Raw genomic sequence first — 19631 nt, 5'->3', positions numbered from 1 at the left:
GAAGAAAGAGTCAAGTGTCACTATGCTTATTTACCAGTTCATATATGGGAAATCAAGTGAGTGAGGTGGCCAGAGACTGACTCACTGCTGCCATCTGTCAGATTCCTTCTAGCTTCTGCTGCCTGAGTCTCTCTTACTTTTTCCCACTAAGGAAAGTGTCTTTCCAGAGTCAGACACTGCAAAAGGAATACTTTCAAACTTTTTTTTTTCATTATAGTAAGGCCTGGCTCTTATATTTTTTTGTGGTTTCCACAGTGATAAACCATACTGGAAGCTCTAAAAATGGTAGTGTAAACCTGGCTGCTTCTCAGCTATGGCTTGAATTTTTCTACTTTTTTTTTTTTTCTTTTTGTGGTGATATTGGGGTTTGAACTCAGGGCCTCAGCCTGCTAGCCTGGTGTACTACCATTTGAGCCCTTCCACCAGCCCTTTTTTCCATGTGTTGGGCATTTTTGAGATAGGGTTTCATGAACTATTTGCCTGGGGCCAGCTTTGAACAATAATCCTCCTGATTTCTGCCCTCTGAGTAGCTAGGATTATAGATGTGAGCCACCAGTGCTCTACTTTTCTTAAAGGGTTAAACAGATTAAGACGCCTGAACATTCAGACATAAAGCTAAAATGCTTAGTTATTGAAGTGTAAAGGAGAGATGAAAACTGAAACTATCTCCACAGCTTTCTCTAAGTATTCTTTTTAGGATATTCTCATAGAATTTAGAAAAAGGGATGAACAAAAAATACAGTAGATATGGTAGTCTTTGTCTTTCCTCTGGTATGGCCAGGCTTCAGTGGTCATGTGAGTGGACTGCTCACAAGAGAAAGCTAGAGAGCTATATCAGAGACAGGTCTCTAGATGACATGAGAGCTTGTGCTTGCTCCATCATCACTCTTCTCCCTGAATCTAACATACAGATACATCTGTCTCTCTGCGGGCTTATTTGAGACAGGTTTGTATGAGAGCTATACTGTCAGAGCCTTCTTATTGTAAACCTTTTCTACAAAAGGGATATGTTGACCACATTAGCAAATCCTATATAGAGTGTGAAATTTTTGAACTCATCTATTGTCTTGGAAACTCAATTTTTTTTCCCCATTTGCTGATTCAGAAAGCATATACCAAATACTGGTTATGTGCTCAGCTCCACTCTGGGCAATAGGATACAAAGATAAATAAGATGGAGTTTCTGACCTCAGGGAGGCCAAAGGTTAATGGGGAAGTTAGAAAAAGAAAATAAATAATTGTAAGTTTTATAGGTGACTAAAGTACATTGCGGTGGGAGCAATTAATATGTCCTAATGATGGCCAGGAAAATCTTCTCAGTGTAACTGAAACAAGTTGAATCACTGAAGAATAAGGAGGAATTTTTCAGGTAGCCAAAGGGTGAAGGATTATCACCCTGCTACAACAACTGATGGAAGCGTTCTAGAAACTTTAATTTGGCAGGACTGGAAAACTGAACATCTAGAGAAGGTAGGCAGGCCAATGGAGGTCTTGTACACAGTGCTGAGTCTGAGTCTGTTTTTGGCAGGCTACTTGAAACTCTGAAACAGCTATTTTTTCCTCCCTCTTCCTTTTTTTTTTCCGGTACTGTGGTTTGAACTCAGGACCTACACATTGAGCCACTCCACCAGCCCATTTTTGTGATGGAGTTTTTTGAGGTAAGGTCTCACAAACTATTTGCCCAGGTTGGCTTTGAATCGTGATCCTCCTGATCTCTGCCTCTGAGTAGCTAGTATGTACAGGTGTGAGCCACTGGCACTCAGCTGTAAAATTTCTTTTTTTCTTTTTTTTGGTAGTAACTGCTATTTTTACATGCAGTTGCATATGCTTTTTAAATTGCACATTTCCCCTAATCCAAGTGTAGGTGAGTCTTAAAATCTTTCTCAAGATATTATCAAGGAAGGATATGTGGGCATATGGCAGATTCTAGATGTTGGTTCACTCAACTTCATTTAAATCCTTTTCTACTTTTCTTTTTTGTTCTACAGTCTTGAAAGCACAAAGCTCTTTTCCAGACTTCTAGATGTAAGGCTCTGAATGGTCATAGGTTTCACCAAATTGACATGCCCATGTGAGGCCTCAAATGCAGAAGTGAACAGTGAGTGTAGGGATGGTGACAGCACTTGGGAGCAGGAGCAATTGGGACAGAAGTTACACAGTTGTTGGTTCCTGATGTCACAGGTCCTAGTGGAGGTAACAACTTTAGTGGGGATTTTTGGGTTATTACTGTGGCATGATTGGGTACATCTCTTCACTATGTAACCCTTAAGCTTGATGTCCCTGCTTGCCTGGAAATCCTATATATTGCCTGATATCCTGTAAATAAACCACTTTCTGCCTTAAACTAGTTATTGTAGATTTTGTTTTCTGCAATAAAAACCCTGACAGATACAGGATAATGAGTGAACAGATATGCATTAAAAACACTTCCAGTATGATAGCGCCAGTATAATTATTACACGTAGACACTAATATTTTTAGACAGATTCATACATACTTCTGAAATAGTTCTGGAAGGACTTGTTAGCTGAGGGGTTTTTGTTCATTGTTTTTAGCACAGAAATTGGGACTGCCCAATTTCTTGTATTTAAAATGATTTGTGTGTGGGGTGGGGTGTGCGTATGTGCACACACACGCATGAGAGGAAAGACACTGATTTTTGGAAAGTTTTTCATTATCTATCAGTTATGAGTGTTTTATGTAACTTCTCTTTTCCTAAATAAATATATTCCTTAAAGACAATGTTTTTTGATTTTTGTTGTTGTTTTGATATGGGGTCTCACTGTGTTGCCCAATCTAGTTGTGGGCTCCACTGATCCTCCTGCCTCAGTCTCTTGAGTAGCTGGAACTATAGACATGTGTCACCACCCTAAAGATAATTTTTATCATCACTTGAGCAGTGGACATTTTGGGTCACAGACCTCTTTGAGAATATGATAAAAGGTTATTGATAAACATACTAGTGTGGTTTGAGTAAGTATCTCCCAAAGGCCTACATGTTAAAAGACTTGGCCCCTAGCCCAAGGCACTATTGGGAAGTGGTGGCACCTTTAAGAAGCAAGGGCAAATTGGAAGTCTTCTGGTCATAGAAGGGCATGTCCTTGAAGGGAATATTGGGTCCCCAGCCCTTCCTCTTTGTTTTTCTTTGTTTCCTGGCTACCATGTAGGAAGCAGCCTCCTGTGTCATGCCCTCTCACCATGATGTTCTGTCCTGCTACAGGTCCAAAAGCAACAGGCCAACTGACCATGTACTGAAACCTACAAAACTGTAAGCCAAAATAACTCACTCTTTTTAAGTTGATTATCTCGGGTATTTTACTATGGCAACAGAAAACGGGTGCACGTGCATGTGCGCACACATGTATATTCCCATAATTCTGCAAACAATATCAGAAAATTTAAGTTAAGGACACCTTTCTATTTCTTTTAAACCCTTGACTTTTTCACTAAACCAAGGTACAAAAAAATTCTGTTCTAGAATGACAGAAGTCTGTCTCAAAAATCAGCATTTGATGCCCCTTAAGATGAAGCAGAAATTTTGGTTAAAAAACAGGTATCTTTTAGAGAAATAACTTTCTGTATTTCCTACAAGAGAAATTCTAAAACATTACAATTTTCTTCAAAATTACCAAATTAAACAACCCTTCTTCCCTCTCCCACTTCCTCCATATACTCACCATGTTTTGGGCTAAGAATGGGAAATGGATCTCCCAGTTTCCAGAAGAAATACATGAAGGTCAACCATAAGAGACAGGAAAAAAGCAGTCTCTGTTTATGTACTAAAAGAAGACAAGACAGTTATGGAAAACAGGTATCTATTAAAGAGCTCATTCTTCTTAAAAATATGAGCTAATGCTGATTAATATTTGGCTGGCTGTTTGCTTGGCAAATGATGGAACTACACAATTTTTAGTGAACACATCTTTACAAGAGAAACTTGGCTGAAATTAAGATGTGGATTGAGTTACTACAGACATTATAGTAGAAGCAGAAAACAGCTGTAGCAGGACAAATACTCTAATCATTCATTTAGTATTCATTTTGTGACCTTTTTAAGATACTGTGAGGTGCCCCCCCAAAGCAGTAGTTATGAAAGCAATGTAGGAATGAAGCTGTCCACAATCCCAATCCCTAAGAATATACATCTCAATCTATGTGCTGAAATGAGAAGACAGAATACTCACAAAGTTGGATGTTGCTCACAATAAAATAGCCAATGTAAAAAGGCACCATGAAAACCAGGATGAGCAGAATGACACACAGGTTCATTTTCCAGTGAAAATAACGGGAGCTGGAATAAATGTCAAAGAATATCACTGAGAGGACTTTTATTCTCTTTAGCCTTCCAAAGGACCTCTTGCTCTTTGAACTCAATACTGAATATATTCCATCTACTTAGTCAACAAGGCTATTATTGTCTACTAATTGGTAGAGATTAAAAAGTATATATTTCTGAAAGTACATATGACATCTTAATCTCCCAAGATTTTCACTTAGTAAGAATGCTAATGTGTTTGATATATTCACAGGCAATGTGTAACATAACATATCAGCATACACTATTTCCAGGAGAATAACTTATTTTATTCACCACTAAAAATCTTATTCCAATATAAGGATTCAACAAAAAAATAAATGTTAATAGTAATACATGCCATAATGACATTTTTGCTTTTTATAACAGCTTTTTTGGAGGTATACTTTGTCCATTTAAAGTGTACAATTCAGTGGATTTTAGCATATTCACAGATCTGTGCAGCCATAACCCCTGACTGGGTGAAATTATTTCAGAACATTTTCATTCCTGCATAAAGAAACCCTGTGCCCATTGGCAATCACTTTCCATTCCCCCAACTGCTCCACCCTAGGGAACCACCAAAGTAACTATGGATTTTCCTATTCTGGACATTTCAAATGAATGGAATTACGTAATATGTGCTCTCTTATGGCTAGCTTCTTGGCTTAGCATAATGTTTGTAAGGTTCATCCATGTAGCATTTATCAATAATTGATTTCCTTTTTATGGTTGAATAATATTCATCCCATTGTTTATCTATTCATTGGTTATAGACATTTGAATTGTTTTCTCTTTTAGCTACCATACATAGTTAAGCTATGAACATTTGTGTACAGGTTTTAGTGTGGCCATATGTTCTCATTTCTCTTCAGGTAGAAATAGCATGGAATTACTGAGCCATATGGCAAATCTATATTTACACTTTTGAGGCACTGTCACTGTTTCTCAATGTGGCTGCATAACTTTATATTTCCCCAGCATTGTGTGTGTGGGGGGTTCCAATTTCTCCTCAGTTCCAATGACACTTGTTATTATCTGCTTTTTTAGATATGATCCTAGTGGGTATGAAGCAATATCTAATTGTGGTTTTGATTTGTATTTCCCTGATGGGTAACCATATTTTCATGTGCTTATTGGCCATATGTACGTCATCTTGGGAGAAATGTCTATTCAGATTCTTTGTCTGTTTTTTAACCATGCTTCTTTTGAGTATTGAAATGTAAAAGTTCTTTATATATTTTAGATAGAAATTTTTTTTTATTAGAGACCTAATCTGCAAAAACTTTCTCCAATTCTTGGGGCACTAGTTCATTTCTTGATACTATCCTTTGTAGTTATTGATTTTAAACTTAGATCTTGTTTTAAAAAATGGTTAAACAGCTTAAGTGGTTTATGGGGACACATAAAATATAGGATGAGGAAATAAACTATAAGAAAAAAAATGAAAGAAAAGGACAATAATGACAAAATGTAAAATATTAGGTAAGGCCTGATAGCTGTAACGAAATAGAGTTCTAGAAACTTGCTATGGTAGACCACAAATTTAGCTTTACGTTTTCTAATGGTCAACACAAAATAGATAATTTGACCAGTTAGATAAAATCATAGTATCTGTAAGAAAATAAACCACTTGCTTAAAGGACGCATAATTACTACTGATTTATTATTACTGAAGTATTACCAAGACAATAATGAGATTTCTCCAAAGATTTCATAAGGAAGAAAATAACAATGTCCTGAACAATATCCTTTCAAAAGAAATATCAGTGTGTTGCCCAGGGCTGTTTCTTACTATTTCCCCTTAGTACAGATGGCAGGCATCATAAAACAAAGAGCCATTCAGGAAAGGCTGCTGTAGAGGAAACCAAAACCATTTAGTGTAGCTACACTGACAGTGTTTTGCTCATCAGGATTAACTCAATTAGGAACATTTAGAGAGGCAATCGAGATGCATATTCTGTAGGCAATCCTCTCCACAATATTTTGGGCACACTTTTGAAGCATACTAGGAGGGAGTAGGTTTGAAATCCAACTGTTGCTCCAAGTGTAACTCGTATTGTCAACTAATAGTGAACCGTATGCTGTTAGGGCTGTCAAAGACAACATGGCCACCCCTGGGTATTTATGCATTAAGATTATGTGAAGGTTTCTATTTAAAAACATAAAATTTTCTTCCTTTTTTCTGAAACTACTTTCTACTTTCTTTAAAAAAAAAAAAAGAAAAGAAATATTTATAGCATTAACTACAACAAAAAAAGTGAACCATAGGTTTGGGTGCTGTAGCTCATACCTGGAATTCCAGCTAAGTAGGAGGATTAAGTAGGAGGATCACAGTCTGAGACTGGCCTTGAACAAAAAGATCCTATATGAAAAATAAGTAAAAGCAAAAAGGGCTAGGGGCATGGCTCAGAGTTTAAACCCCAGTACTGACAAAAAAGAAAAAGTGAACCACATTTATTTATTTTTGTGGTACTAGGGATTGAACCCAGGACGTTGCCTAACCAAGCATTCTACCAGTTGAGCCAAGCCCTCCAGTCTCTGAATCATATGTTTTTCAGCTGAGGATAAAGCGACGTTCTCTTGAAATAAATGAAGGATTCTAACAAGATTCTATATTTGAATAGGAAGCCATAAGACCTATGCTCAGAGGAAAGTGAAAAAAAAAACTCTTAGTCAAGGCCAAGATTCTGTTTTGAAAACTATTCTGAATCCAGGTATGATATAGATATGATACATGATACAGGTAAGATACATGAGCAAGGGCCTATATTTCTGTCCCATGGCTGGGCTAAATGTTGCATGAAGAAACAGGGGGAACTGCAGATGTCTCAATCTGAACAACCCAATCTCCAAATGGTCCCCAATGAAGAACTAGAGGTTAGCAATGCATTTCTTATGCTCTTTAAACTATTGAAGAAGTTTGAGAAATACACACCAAAGTATCACTGTTTCTTACTACACAGGATTATTAATTTTGAGTGAAAAGTTGAGGGCCATCATCTACTAAAAACGAAGCTCACAAAGCCTACAATATTTAGTATCTGGCCCTTCAAAGAAAAAAACTTGACAACTTCTGCTTAGATACTGAAACATCCAGGCCGTGATAATAAAATTTAATGACGAGCATGCCTATTCTCTATAGTACCTGGATCTGTATCGAGCTCATCTAAAAAAGGATTGGACTACTAGAGAACAAGTTTAAAAGTAGCAGTCAGAACATATTCCTCTTTTACCTCTATCAAGAGACCATAATTATGAACTTGGATGGATTCTCTTTAACTATTTCTATTATAAGTTTTTAAATTTTTTTTTTTCAGCTCTGAGTCATACCAGAGGATTTTAGAGTATAGGCTTTAAAATAGCTTCACTCAGCACTGATTCCTGACTAAAAGTTTCTTTCACTTGGTGATTTAAGGAAAAAAAAAAAAGCACAAGAGCTGGAAGGCACAGCTCAAGTGGTATATCTATCAAGCGCTAGGCCCTGAGTTCAAATCCTAGTATCACCAAAACCAAACAATAACAACAAAAGTCAACTAGCTGATGAACTCCACATACAAATGATGGTCTAAAAAGTATTCAAGTTTGGCTGGACATAGTGGTGTATGCCTGTAATCCCAGCTATGTGGGAGACATGTGTAGGAGGATCACAGTCTGATGCTAGCCCAGGCAAAAAGTGAGTGAGACCCCCATCTCAATAACAAGCTGGGCACTGTGGTACACTTCTATAATCCTAGCTAGATGGGGAGGCATAGATAGGAGGAGCATGGTCAGAGGCCAGCTTGAGCAAAAATTCCTGTGAGATGCTATTTGAAAAACAAGTAAAGCAAAAAAGGACTGGATTATGGTTCAAGTTGTAGAACACCTGCCTAGCAAGCAAACTCCAGTACAATAAACAAACAAACAAACAAACAAACAAAATTACTCAAGCTTGCAGTTTAACAGAAAAGAAACATTTTGGCAGTACTGGGGATTAAACTCAGGACCTTATGCTTGTTAGGCATGTACCCTACCACTTGAGCCACTCCACCAGCATAAAGAAATATTTACGAGCTAGTAGAGTGGCCAAGTGGTAGAGTATCTGCCTTGTAAGCATGAGGCCCTGAGTTCAAACCCCAGTACTGCCCTCCCCGCCACCAAAAAAAAAAAAAGAAATATTTTAGATAGACTATCTACTAAACTAACAGGTCTGTTATTTGGTGCCATTAAAAAAAAAGTTTTAAAAAGTATTCTAGGTTCAATTCTAGGTTCAATCAAACTTGAGCATGTCTATAAAATCAATAAAGGTAACTAAGATAGTGAGAACTGGATTTCAGTGTTCTGAAATATCCCTGAGGAATCCTGAACTTTTCAGGTAGAGATCTTGGATTAGCAGGATAATGTGAAGTGATCCAGTCAGAACAGCCTGAGAAAACTACAACTTCTCACCATGAGGTCTGGCCCCTAAGTTCCCTCACTCTCAATGAGTCCTTCAGAGCGAAAAGTCAGCCACTTTTTCCTGGTAACTCATGATTTTTGCAAAACTAGTTTCTAGGTGGCTAAGACCCATATTTATGGTGATCACTGGAGTTAAACTATCCACATGGTGGATTTTTTCCACTATGAGACTCTTCCACTTTAAAGAAAGTACAGCATTTGGCAAGAAGTGAGGTATTCAGGACTCTCACCTGCTGTTCAGTACTCCCAAGATTTCAAAGATGATAAGCTCAAACATGGTGCAAGAAAATGCAAAAGTCACCGAGAAGATCACCTGTACAATGTATTGACGCACCTGTTCAAAGCCAGAAAGAGACCAGAAATCAGTCATTTCCTTGCTTGAGATTTTGAATGGATAATCTCCTTCTAGTGACAAGTCAGAAAACTAATGTTGAAGAAATTCTCAGATCACTAGAAACAAGGTATGGAGCCAAAGAAATACATCAAAGTCGGTAGGCATTTCTGAATTATAGATCACTATTACCAACATCCTCTTGTGGTTGGAGGATTTAAAACACAAGATGAAGTGGCAGAATCAGAAGTATACTGAGAATTCCTTATGCTCACTGACAGAGCAATGGCAGACCTGCACATACTGTTTAGTGTTAAAAGGGGCTCTTCAACACTGCTGACCTTGGACTAGTTCTGGAACCTTCCCTCGGAAGCCTTAAAATATCTAGAACAGAATCTCTAGAATTCTGGGCTTTTGCAAACATCCACCCAGTTTCCCTGGGAAGGTTTAATGGAGAATATCCTAGAAATGACCCAAAGGTAGTCCACAACCACTGAACTTGTTACTAAATAAGGATTCCTTAGAAAATGTCCAGTTTAGGATGGTCATTTTCTGAATCCAAGGCTGAAATTAAGAACCACACTAGTGTTGGGATTTTGGTATTAACTGAAGGTGTAATTCTCAGCTCTAGAGACAAGTGAAAGGGAACACAGAACATCTATGAGACATAAATTAAATTTTCTCCCAAAGAATATCTGTTTGCTATTGGTCATGTGTTAATTAAAAGACATTTGTTGCTCCTATCTTCTGGGATATATGTGATTTAAATTTTTTCCCACTTTTAAATGTACTAAGCCTAATCACATTCCGCAGTTTTACATTTCTCATTTGGCAAAAGCTTCCTATCTTAGAAGTGAATGTGCTCTTTCTTAATGGAAGCATTTTTCTTGTTTCATTTTAAACAACCTAAATTCATATAGTATAATCATAATATAATGATTTCTTCTTACCTCATAGTCCTTAAACAATTGGCGCATGAAGAAAAGCCATCCAAATCCAAAAAAAAGTATCTAGAGGAGGAAGGAGATAGAATGTTAATATACATCTTTTGAGAAATGTCTCAGAGAGACTATTTTATGTAAAAGATCTGCTAACTGGACAGTTAACTTATTTTAGTAATAAAAAATGATATCCACTCATGACATTGGAAGGAGATGTTTAAAATGATATAAGATCATTTAAATTATTCATACTATAGAACAAATTTTAAGTTAGACAAAAAGTGTCATGGTATGGTAATCATTTTATGAGCCACAGAAGTTAGCCATTACACAAGGACTCAAGGACTCACTGAAACTTACTTCTTACAGATGTTCCCTGTTGGCAAGTATTTTAAAAAATTACAACTTCAGGGGAAAGAAGTTGAAATAAAAACAGAAGAGGCGTTAGAAAGACTAATTTTTTTACACGTATTTCCTTCAGAAAGCTTTCTTAGATTCTCCACTATATTGCCTAATCTACGTAAAGAGGGTTCCATCTCAGTGTAAAGATAAGATTGCAGGATTCCACTTTTGTCGGTTTTGATTCAAACTGCCACACAACTGACAAAGCTACTTTGTTTTTCACTAGTAGACAGAACCTTCTATACACAACACATACATACTTGGATACAACTCCTCTTTTCTTCTTATATTGGTTGGCAGTTTTATGAATAAAACTCTTCTGCCATCCTTCTGACTTCAGGAGTAAATGTAAACTTTTTTTGGCAGTATTGGGGTTTGTACTCAGGGCCTAGAGCTTGCTAGACAGATGCTCTTCAGCTTGAGTCATGTCACCAGCCCTTTTTGCTTTAGTTATTTTTCAGATAGGGTCTCACATTTTTTGTCTGGCCTAGACTATAATCCTGGGATCACAGATGCATGCAACCACACCTGACTTATTGAGACAGGGTCTCAATAACTTTTTGCCAGGGCTGACCTAGAATCACAATCTTTCTGATCTCTGCCTCCCAAATACCTGGAATTAAAGGTGTGAGCCAGGTGAGTATGAACTGTGGGAACACAGCATAGACTATGCTCCAGCCTCTTGTGCTCCTCCTGCCTACCAAACATTTTCAGCCACATGGAACTTCCTCTGGTTGTGTGAACACACATTCTTTCATACTGGGACTTCTGTTGTCCTCTGACAGGAACTTCTCCCCATCCCTTTCCTGCTTACAATTCTATAGGTCTTAACAAATATTTTACACCCTCTGGAAGGCGTTCTCTGTCCTCTGAATAAAGATAAACTGCTCTTTGTGTATAACCCTATTTTACCTTGTATTTCTCTTATCAAAGTACTGACCACACATAGTTTTATAATGTCTAATTTAATTTTTTATTATAAGCTCAGTGAGGACAAGGGCCATATTTGGCTATTTGATCTTTGTATTCTCAACACCCAGCATAATGCTTAGCATACAGTAGGTTCTCCCTAAATGTTTGCTGAATGGCTTAATGATCTACAGTGAAAGATGGTTGTTCTTCCACAACATTCAACCTCAAAATTTATGTAGTAATTTCTAATGTGCTATTCTAGGTGATGGAAATTCATAGTGAGTAAGATGGCCATTAGCCTCAATACAGATGAAGACATCAAATAAATAATTATAACCTGGTATTGTGTGCAAATGTGGGGGATTATGCATATTTTCCTACAGCGGTTCCAAGGCATTCATTTAAACTGAAAGGTTTCCATACCCCTTTTTGAAATATAAGAACCATTCCCTTAAAGGACAAATAAGAATTAGGCATGCAAAGGGCAGAGGTGGTGGGGGCAGGAGGACAGGGCTTTCCAGACAAGGTAGAAGCACTGGTTCATGCTGGCAACTTTACACAATTTGGTGATGCTGGACAATAACATTCAAAGGAGGAAGAGATTAAAAATAAGGTAGGGAAGAGAAGCAGAGGATCAATCACTGAGTACTCAAAAACCTCTGAGGAGCCCAGATTACATGCTGGAGATGATGAGGGTTATTTAGCAGGAAATGACATGGCCAGATATGTTTTACATGGAGCACCATGGCAGATATGTGAGAGATACATCTGAAGGAAACAACTGTAGGAGGAGAAACATTCTAGGAGGAATCTAGATGAGAGATGATAAAAGACTTTGGTTACAGAAGAGGAGGCAACAGATTTGAGAACGATTTCGAAGGTAAAAGGAACAGGGAGGCATCAAGGGTTACTAGTTTGGAATACTGGGTGAAGAGTGAGGCCACACCCAATTTACAGAAAGAATAATGGAAGAAGAGGTGGTTTGGAAATGGGGATGGAAGAGGGGCAAAATGATGAATTTGTGTTTTAGACATGCTGAGGACTGAGGGCCATCTAGGACAATATCCAACAAGCTTTGAATAAAAGGTAGATTATAAAAAAACAGGACAGAGATACACCTATGAGTTGAAATCAGCAAAGAATGTGAGATCATCCAGGAGTAGTATGTGGTCAAGAGAGCTATATGCCAAGAACAAAACTCTAGAGGGTAGGAATGGGGAAAAGAAACAACGAAGGAGACAAAGAAGGAACTGTCAAAGAAATAATAGAACCAGAATGTGAAGTCTTGAACTATGGATAGAAAGTTTAAAGAGCATTATATGAAGCAGAAAGAAAATAAAACATGAATGAGAAATGCTCAAATGGTTTTGTAACTTGCAGATCAATGGTGACCTTAAGGAAAATAGTTTGAAATAATGAGGTAGAGGCAGGACCCAGATTATAGTGGGTTGGGGGTGAATAGGAGGTAAAGACAGTAGAGAAAATAAGCACAAATAATCTCTAACAAGAACCAAGAATGAGAAAGAAAACATAAGATAGCAGCCTAGAAGAAAGTGGGTTTTGTAAAGGGTGTTTATAGGTGAAGGGGAAAAAGGCAGTAGGGGAGGGGTATACAAAGACAAGGAACTGATGGAACACTAGAGGATGAGCTGCTGATGTTATTAATTTATTAGTATTATTAGCAGCTAAAATTGACCAGCTTACTTTATTTTATAATCTCATAAAACCATAAAACCCCAATAAGGTAGTTTGGATTATCCTATTTTCATAGAAAAAGGTGATATTTAGGGAAGATCATAAGTTTAGAGTGTCAGAATCAGGATTGAAACTGAAGCCTGTGTGACTGGACTCTATTTTAACCACTTCAAAATGAGCTATTCCAAGATCAAAGGCATCAGTAGACAAGATAGCCTTACCTAGGAATGGGGGCACCCTGCTTTCTGACACAGGAGGTGACAAGGAAATAAGAATGGTTGTGGATACAGATAACCTCTTAGATTAAAATGTAGGAAGTAGAAGGAAAGCATATCGTGTGGCCTTTCTTCTGTTTAAGTAGGAGGTGAGATCATTTGCTAAGAGGTGAATATAGAAAAGGAGGCTTTGAGGAGAGTGATAAGACTCAGAGAAATTATGAAAGGATGGAATAAGTAGCTGATTAGGTATAAGAAAGAATGATTCCAGCAGACGTTCCATCAGCAAACTGCACAGCTGGGTGTGATTTTCTACACCAGCCTTTAGGCTCCTATATTAGTGATAGACAAACTAATAATTCAAGTGTGGCCTTTTTTTTTTTTTTTTGAGACAAGAGTCTCAAAAAAAAGAGACAAGTCTCAGTTTACAGCCCAAGCTGCCCTCCAACTTGCCATCCTCCTGACTCAGCCATCTGAATGCTGGGATTACAGGCACGTGCCACTATGCCTGGTACAAGTATGGGCTTTTACATAAAGGAACAAGAGGGTTTGAGAAAGTAACTTGGATCCACAAACCCAGATCAAATAGAAAACAAAAAGGGCATATAGATTAGGGGAAAAAAAATTCCTAGACTATCTAGGAGGCCCTTTGGAGTTTGGAGTCAAGTTTATATGTCATTACTGAAGGTGGAGAAATTGGGCAATTCAGATGGGGGGCGTGCGCATGGTGGAAACAGGTCGGCACTGGTGGCTCTCATCTGTAATCCTAGCTACTGGGGAGGCTAAAACCAGGAGGATCGAAGTTCAAGGCCAGTCTGGGCTAACCAGTTTGTGAGACCCATCTCCAAAATAACCACAGCAAAATGGACTGGAGACATGGCTCAAGCAGTAGAACACCTGCTTTGTAAATGTGAAGCCCTGAGTTTTAACTTCAGTTACAACAAAAAATAAAAAATAAAAAAATCAGCAAGAAAATCCTGAAATAGGACTTTAGACAATGAAACAAACAACAAACAAAAAAACCCCACAAATTTTATAAGTTTGTATCATGGGATGGGGAATGGAAGAAGAGAAACAGATATATACCTTTAATGTTGTTTCAGGAACTCCACTGACAAAACTTAAAAGAACTTTTAAACACACATGAAATTATTTGTAGCTGGGTAGTGATGTGTGCCTAAAGTTCTAGCAACTTAGAAGATTGAGGCGGAAGGCTTGCTTGAGCCCAGAAGTTTGGGGTCAGCCTGGGCAACATAGTGAGATGTCTCTTTAAAAAAAAAAGGTAAGTGGAGAATTTATTATACCCAAGATAAATATAAATTCAGCAACATTATATAATAGATCTAAAAAGTACGTAAATTCCAAAGTTTGCAAGTAAAATGGAAGGTGCACAGCTTCATATTGAAAAAGAAGAATTTATAGTCTTAGAATTGTGTAGAGACTTGACCTTTGGACTTAAGAGTATACTCTGGAACTGTTAAGTATTATTACTGCACAGAGGGCTCAAACATATGAGTGAGATAACACTTGCTGTTACAAAAATGACCTCTAGGTTGAAAATTACCTATAGATTAAAAAAAAAAAAAAGATGGCCATTAGCAGGACAATCATTAAAGAACTCACTGGAAAAGACACCATTCTAGGACCATTTTTTCACCCTTCTATTTACAGAACAAATATTTATTAGTGACTAATATAGTTAATGAGAAAGCATGGATGCTACTCTCCAGGGGTTTATATAAAACAACATGGTAGGTTGTTATGAGGGAAGTGGGTAAAGGGTATTATGACACCTGTATAGGGACATCTGTCTAATCCAGTCTGGGAGAGGCTACTTTGATGTCCAAGCTGAAATCTGAAGGCTGAATTGGAGTTGGCTGAGAGAGTGAAGGGGACAGATGTGGGGAAAAAGCCAGAAAGACAGAAGCAACTGCAGAAATCTGGGGGCATAATATGACTGCCAGGTTAAGGATGTTTAGGAAGTATAGAGTACAAAGTAAAGTGAGCCAACACTGAAGAGCTAAAGGCCAGGGTCACAACATAAGGATTTTGTGAGCCATATTAAGGAATCTGTGTGCCATTCTGTGCCATGGTGATGTTGTCTGAGATGATACAATTCAGTATGTGACCTGTGATTTCAGATTTCATTTCGAATAAACATTTCAGTTCACACAAAACAGGAAAAATAGGGTCTGAATGTCGTTTCCAAGGTAACTATCTCTCTCTCTCGAGGTGCCTTTTTTTCTTTTTTTAATTAAGACTTACTAGGTCTCCACTATGTACAAGTGACTGATCCAGATATGAGGAGATACAGGAAAGAACAAGAAAGATAATATCTTGGACTTCATGGAGTTTACAGATAACAAACATATAAACACGTTAATAAACAATAGCAACAAAAGCTGTGAAAAAAATAAAACAAGGAAATAAGAAAGAAAAGTGGCCAGAATGAAAGGCTACTTTGATTGAGAGTGGGGGACCAGGTACAGCCTTTCTGAAGTGACACTTTTACTAATATCTAAATGATGATAAAGTAGCCACATAAATAGTTGGACAGAGAACATTCAGCGCAAAACATTCGTTTGGTCTTAGTGCTGAAAAGATTGGACAGTTAAATTTAGTATTTAAGTATATGAATATAAGGCAGAAAAGACTAGAAAGCCACTTTCCTGGTTCAACTTTTTAATTATAGTCATGTTAAAAACTGCAATGCAAAGGCAATTTTCTACTAACATTTAAATTTTTATTCTGAATGAAAAAAATGCCACTTAAATATTGTTACTTTTCTTAAATTTGCACTAGGGCTAAAACAAGAGAATAGGAAGCCTTAGAAAGATTTTAAGCATGTTCAGATTCTTCTACTTTTATACATTTAAATATTATACAGCCAATAAAAACATAGAAATCATATAAAAGATGTTAAATTTTAAAATGCAAAAAGTCACTGTAGTGGTGGGACTATGAACGGCCTTGTTTTGTATTTTCTTAAATGTTATTATAAAAGCTCTTTTAAGAGACAAGGACAAGGGCTGGAGGTATGGCTCAAGTGGTAGAGAGCCTGCCTAGTAGGGCAAGGTCTGAGTTCCTCCCCCCAAAAAGGAAGTGTGAATATGAGTGAAATATTTCATACTCATGCATGAAAATAGAATGAAAAATGAAACCCGTTGAAAATTGTTTTAAAAGAGGCGAGACAGAAAAGATAAGAAACAATAAAAGGGGCTAGTTTGATCAAAGTACATTACACGCATATATGGAAATTATCACAATGAAACCCATCTGTACTGTTAATTATATGCTAATAAAAAAGAAATTTAAAAAAAAAGGACATTGCTTTACCGACAGAAGCATTAGGATGAAGCAATATAAAAACTGTATCAAAATCCAAAAATTTGGCTTAATTTAAGCCTTCAAAGAGAAATATTTCCGTTATGTGCCATTTGAAAGAAACAAGAGAGAAAAACACATTATCAGAAAGATGAGGGGAAAAAGACCAATAATTAGGTAACCAGAGTTTCTACAAGTATTAATAGCTAGCCAACAATTATTTGAGTGCATGGAGATGGGTACACAACTCTGGACAAGACTGATCTCAAAAAATAAATTCATAAATATACAAATGGTATCAGTGCTATGACAATGCTTGAAAGAAAATGACTGAGCCACAGGAATGAATGACATGTAGAAGCGGGGGGGGGGGGGGGGGGGGCTGTCACAGCGGACAAAGCTTCAAAGCTTCCAGAGGGCAGGGGCAGTAGTGTCTCCTGCACGTTGTGCTCTGGGAGCTTTATAAATGCTGACTGTACGAACGAATGAAGGTGGCCAATTGGGACGAAACGAGGTCCGAAAAAGGCAGCAGGAGGCATAAGAAGCAGTAGACCAAGGGTGACGTGCCAGTGCACAGCGAACTTTACACTTTGAAGTCTCGGAGGCAAACACTTCCGCACCCGGATTCAGGCTGTGACAATCAACAGCAAAGCCTGCACGTGTCCCAAGCCTTCAGCACTCACTGGCGCGCGCACGCCCTGCGCCCAGAACCGCACTTTTTTCTAATTCTTGGGCCAGCGGCGCAGTCCGGAAGCCTCGGGGAACTTTGGGGACAGTTCCCCGCTTGTGGCACCAGCTCTCAGCGCTGAGGCCAGGAGACCCCTTCCAAAGGAGGACCGAGAAGTCTGGACATAGATGCTCGGTGGGAGCGCCCACGGCCGCAAACCCCCTCCGCCAGCCAGAGCGTGGGACCGGAGAAGCCAATCCCGCCTTCTCCCGGGGCTCTGGGTCCCGGCGCGCGGGCGAGGGCCGCTTCGCTGAGGCCGCGACAGTGCGGGGCGGTGAAGAGAGGGTGGAGGTGCGGAATAGCGGTGTTTCCTCACCTGGGAGGTGATCATGATGCTGGAGTCTATCAGGAAACTCATGAGGAAGTGTGAGGAGGACTCGGGCCTCCACGTCCCATGCCCCCGGCAGCTCCACACTAGAGTCACTGACCAGCTCTCGCAAGCAGCCTTAACCCGCAAGCCGCTGCTGGGACAGCTTGGGTCCAGTCCGACGCCATCAAGCTGCGCCCCAGCCAGCCAATCAGCGGTTACTTCCCGTGTTTCCTGCCTCAGGCAGGGCGTGGGCGGGGGCGGAAGCTGGGGCGCTGGGGGCGGGGTTAATCACAGTTGCTGAGGCTGAAAGGCGCGGGTTGTGATGCTGTGGATTGAAAATCTCAAAGTAATTGTAGCGCAAAGTAGCTTTTCTGTTTCAGAGGCGGAAGCAGGTCAGGCCTGAGAGTTGTCCGATTTTAAGTGGAAATTTCATTAGCTGTAATGATCATAAGATGAAGTTAACAGTTAGGCTGGGGGTTGTGCGTGACCCTGGGATAGATCTTCAGCACTACAAAAAATAAAAGTAAATTATTATAATGGTTAGACCGTAAGTCAAACATGTGTCCTACATATTACAGCTTTTACTTGGCTCCCTAAATAATTTCATAACTGCAGGTGAAGAAAGAGTGGACAGGCAATTAGATCTTTAGCAAAGGTGGCTACCAAGTACGTTTCTGATGTGACAATATAAAACACACCATGTAGTGAGACTCACCATATAGTAATCTCATTGTGCTCAGTACCAATGAGACCACGGAAGTACTGTTGCACTTTTTGTACAATTTTTTTTCCCCTGTACTGGGATTTGAACTTAGAGCCTTGTGCTTGCTAAGCAGGCACTCTGTCACGTGAGCCACATTCCCAGCCCTTTTAACTTTAGTTATTTTTTGAATAGGGTCTTCCATTTATACCTAGTACACCTATGTAACTGGGATGACAGGGGCATGACACCACATTCAACATTTGTTGATCGAGATGGCATCTCTAGAACTTTTTGCCTGGCTGACCTCAATCCCAATCCTTCCAATCTCCTCCTGAGTAGCTAGTATTATAGGCATAAACCACCATGCCTGACCCTGTACTACACTCTTAATAGCCACTTAGGGAGTGGGGTCCTGGAAGTGAAGCTCAGTGGTAGAGTGCTTGTGTAGTATGCCAAAAGGCCCTGAGTTTGATCCCCAGCACCTCCAAAAAAAAAAAGACATAAACATACTGGAGCATGCTAACACCAGATTAGAACCAGTGGAAGGAATTTAAGAAAGACAGCTTCATGAGAGGGAATAGGTAGAATTGATGTGACTTCAAGAGATATTTGTAGGGCAAAGGATTGAACAATAAATGATACATTTTAATTAAAAATAAAGAACAATTATTTAGGATCTGAAATTATTATTATTATTATTATTTATTTATTTATTTTTTTTGCACATTAAATAATATTTATGGGAATATCACACTGTATCACATAAATAACCATATCCATCACCTACATATCTGTTTTTTTTTTTTTTTTTTTTACATTTCTTGGTTTTGTTTTATTTTGTATTATAAAGGTTTTCTTTTTTTTTTTTTCATTTTTCTTTTATTATTCATATGTGCATACAAGGCTTGGTTTATTTCTCCCCCCTGCCCCCACCCCCTCCCTTACCACCCACTCCACCCCCATTATTATTATTTAGAAAGTAGCTTCTTCCTCCCAAAACACACCATGTTGCAGTGACTCAAATATAGACTAATAGACTAAATTACTACTTTACTCATTCAAAACTCATTTCATGAAGGCTTAATGCACAGCAGGACGGCTTATTCTTTCCCACCATGGCCCTAGATAGTCTGAGCAGTCCTGGTAGTCTCCTAGTCTTGGAAACTGGTCTGTGTGGGAGTGAGCAGTTAAGACTTGGAAGCAGGGCCTTTTATCTAGGACCTGAGTCCTCAGACTGAAAGGCATCTTTCTTTGAATGAATTTCTGCCCTACCAAGCAGCCAAAGCTACTTATTGAATGTCTAATCCCAGATCCAGAATGCCAGGGAGCTGTGGAGGCAG

At 38.7% G+C, this 19631-nt stretch overlaps 1 protein-coding gene across 1 annotated transcript in view; it reads right to left on the bottom strand.

Moving 5' to 3' along the window:
• Positions 1 to 17797, bottom strand: part of Gpr89a (G protein-coupled receptor 89A) — a 46116-nt gene extending 28319 nt beyond the window's left edge. Inside the window, exons 1-5 of the mRNA XM_020186960.2 lie at positions 17595 to 17797; positions 10013 to 10072; positions 8962 to 9065; positions 4185 to 4291; positions 3678 to 3779 (exon numbers count right to left, since the gene is read on the bottom strand). Of these exons, the coding sequence (XP_020042549.1) occupies positions 3678 to 3779; positions 4185 to 4291; positions 8962 to 9065; positions 10013 to 10072; positions 17595 to 17636 (415 nt within the window). The 5' untranslated portion in view covers positions 17637 to 17797. The remainder of the gene's footprint in view (positions 1 to 3677; positions 3780 to 4184; positions 4292 to 8961; positions 9066 to 10012; positions 10073 to 17594) is intronic.
• Positions 17798 to 19631: the final 1834 nt, after the last annotated feature.

This window comes from Castor canadensis, chromosome 12 (assembly GCF_047511655.1).
Source record: "Castor canadensis chromosome 12, mCasCan1.hap1v2, whole genome shotgun sequence".
NCBI classification, from domain to species: domain Eukaryota; kingdom Metazoa; phylum Chordata; class Mammalia; order Rodentia; family Castoridae; genus Castor; species Castor canadensis.
Note: the sequence above shows the minus strand (reverse complement) of the source record. Positions and strands in the feature narration are given on the sequence as shown.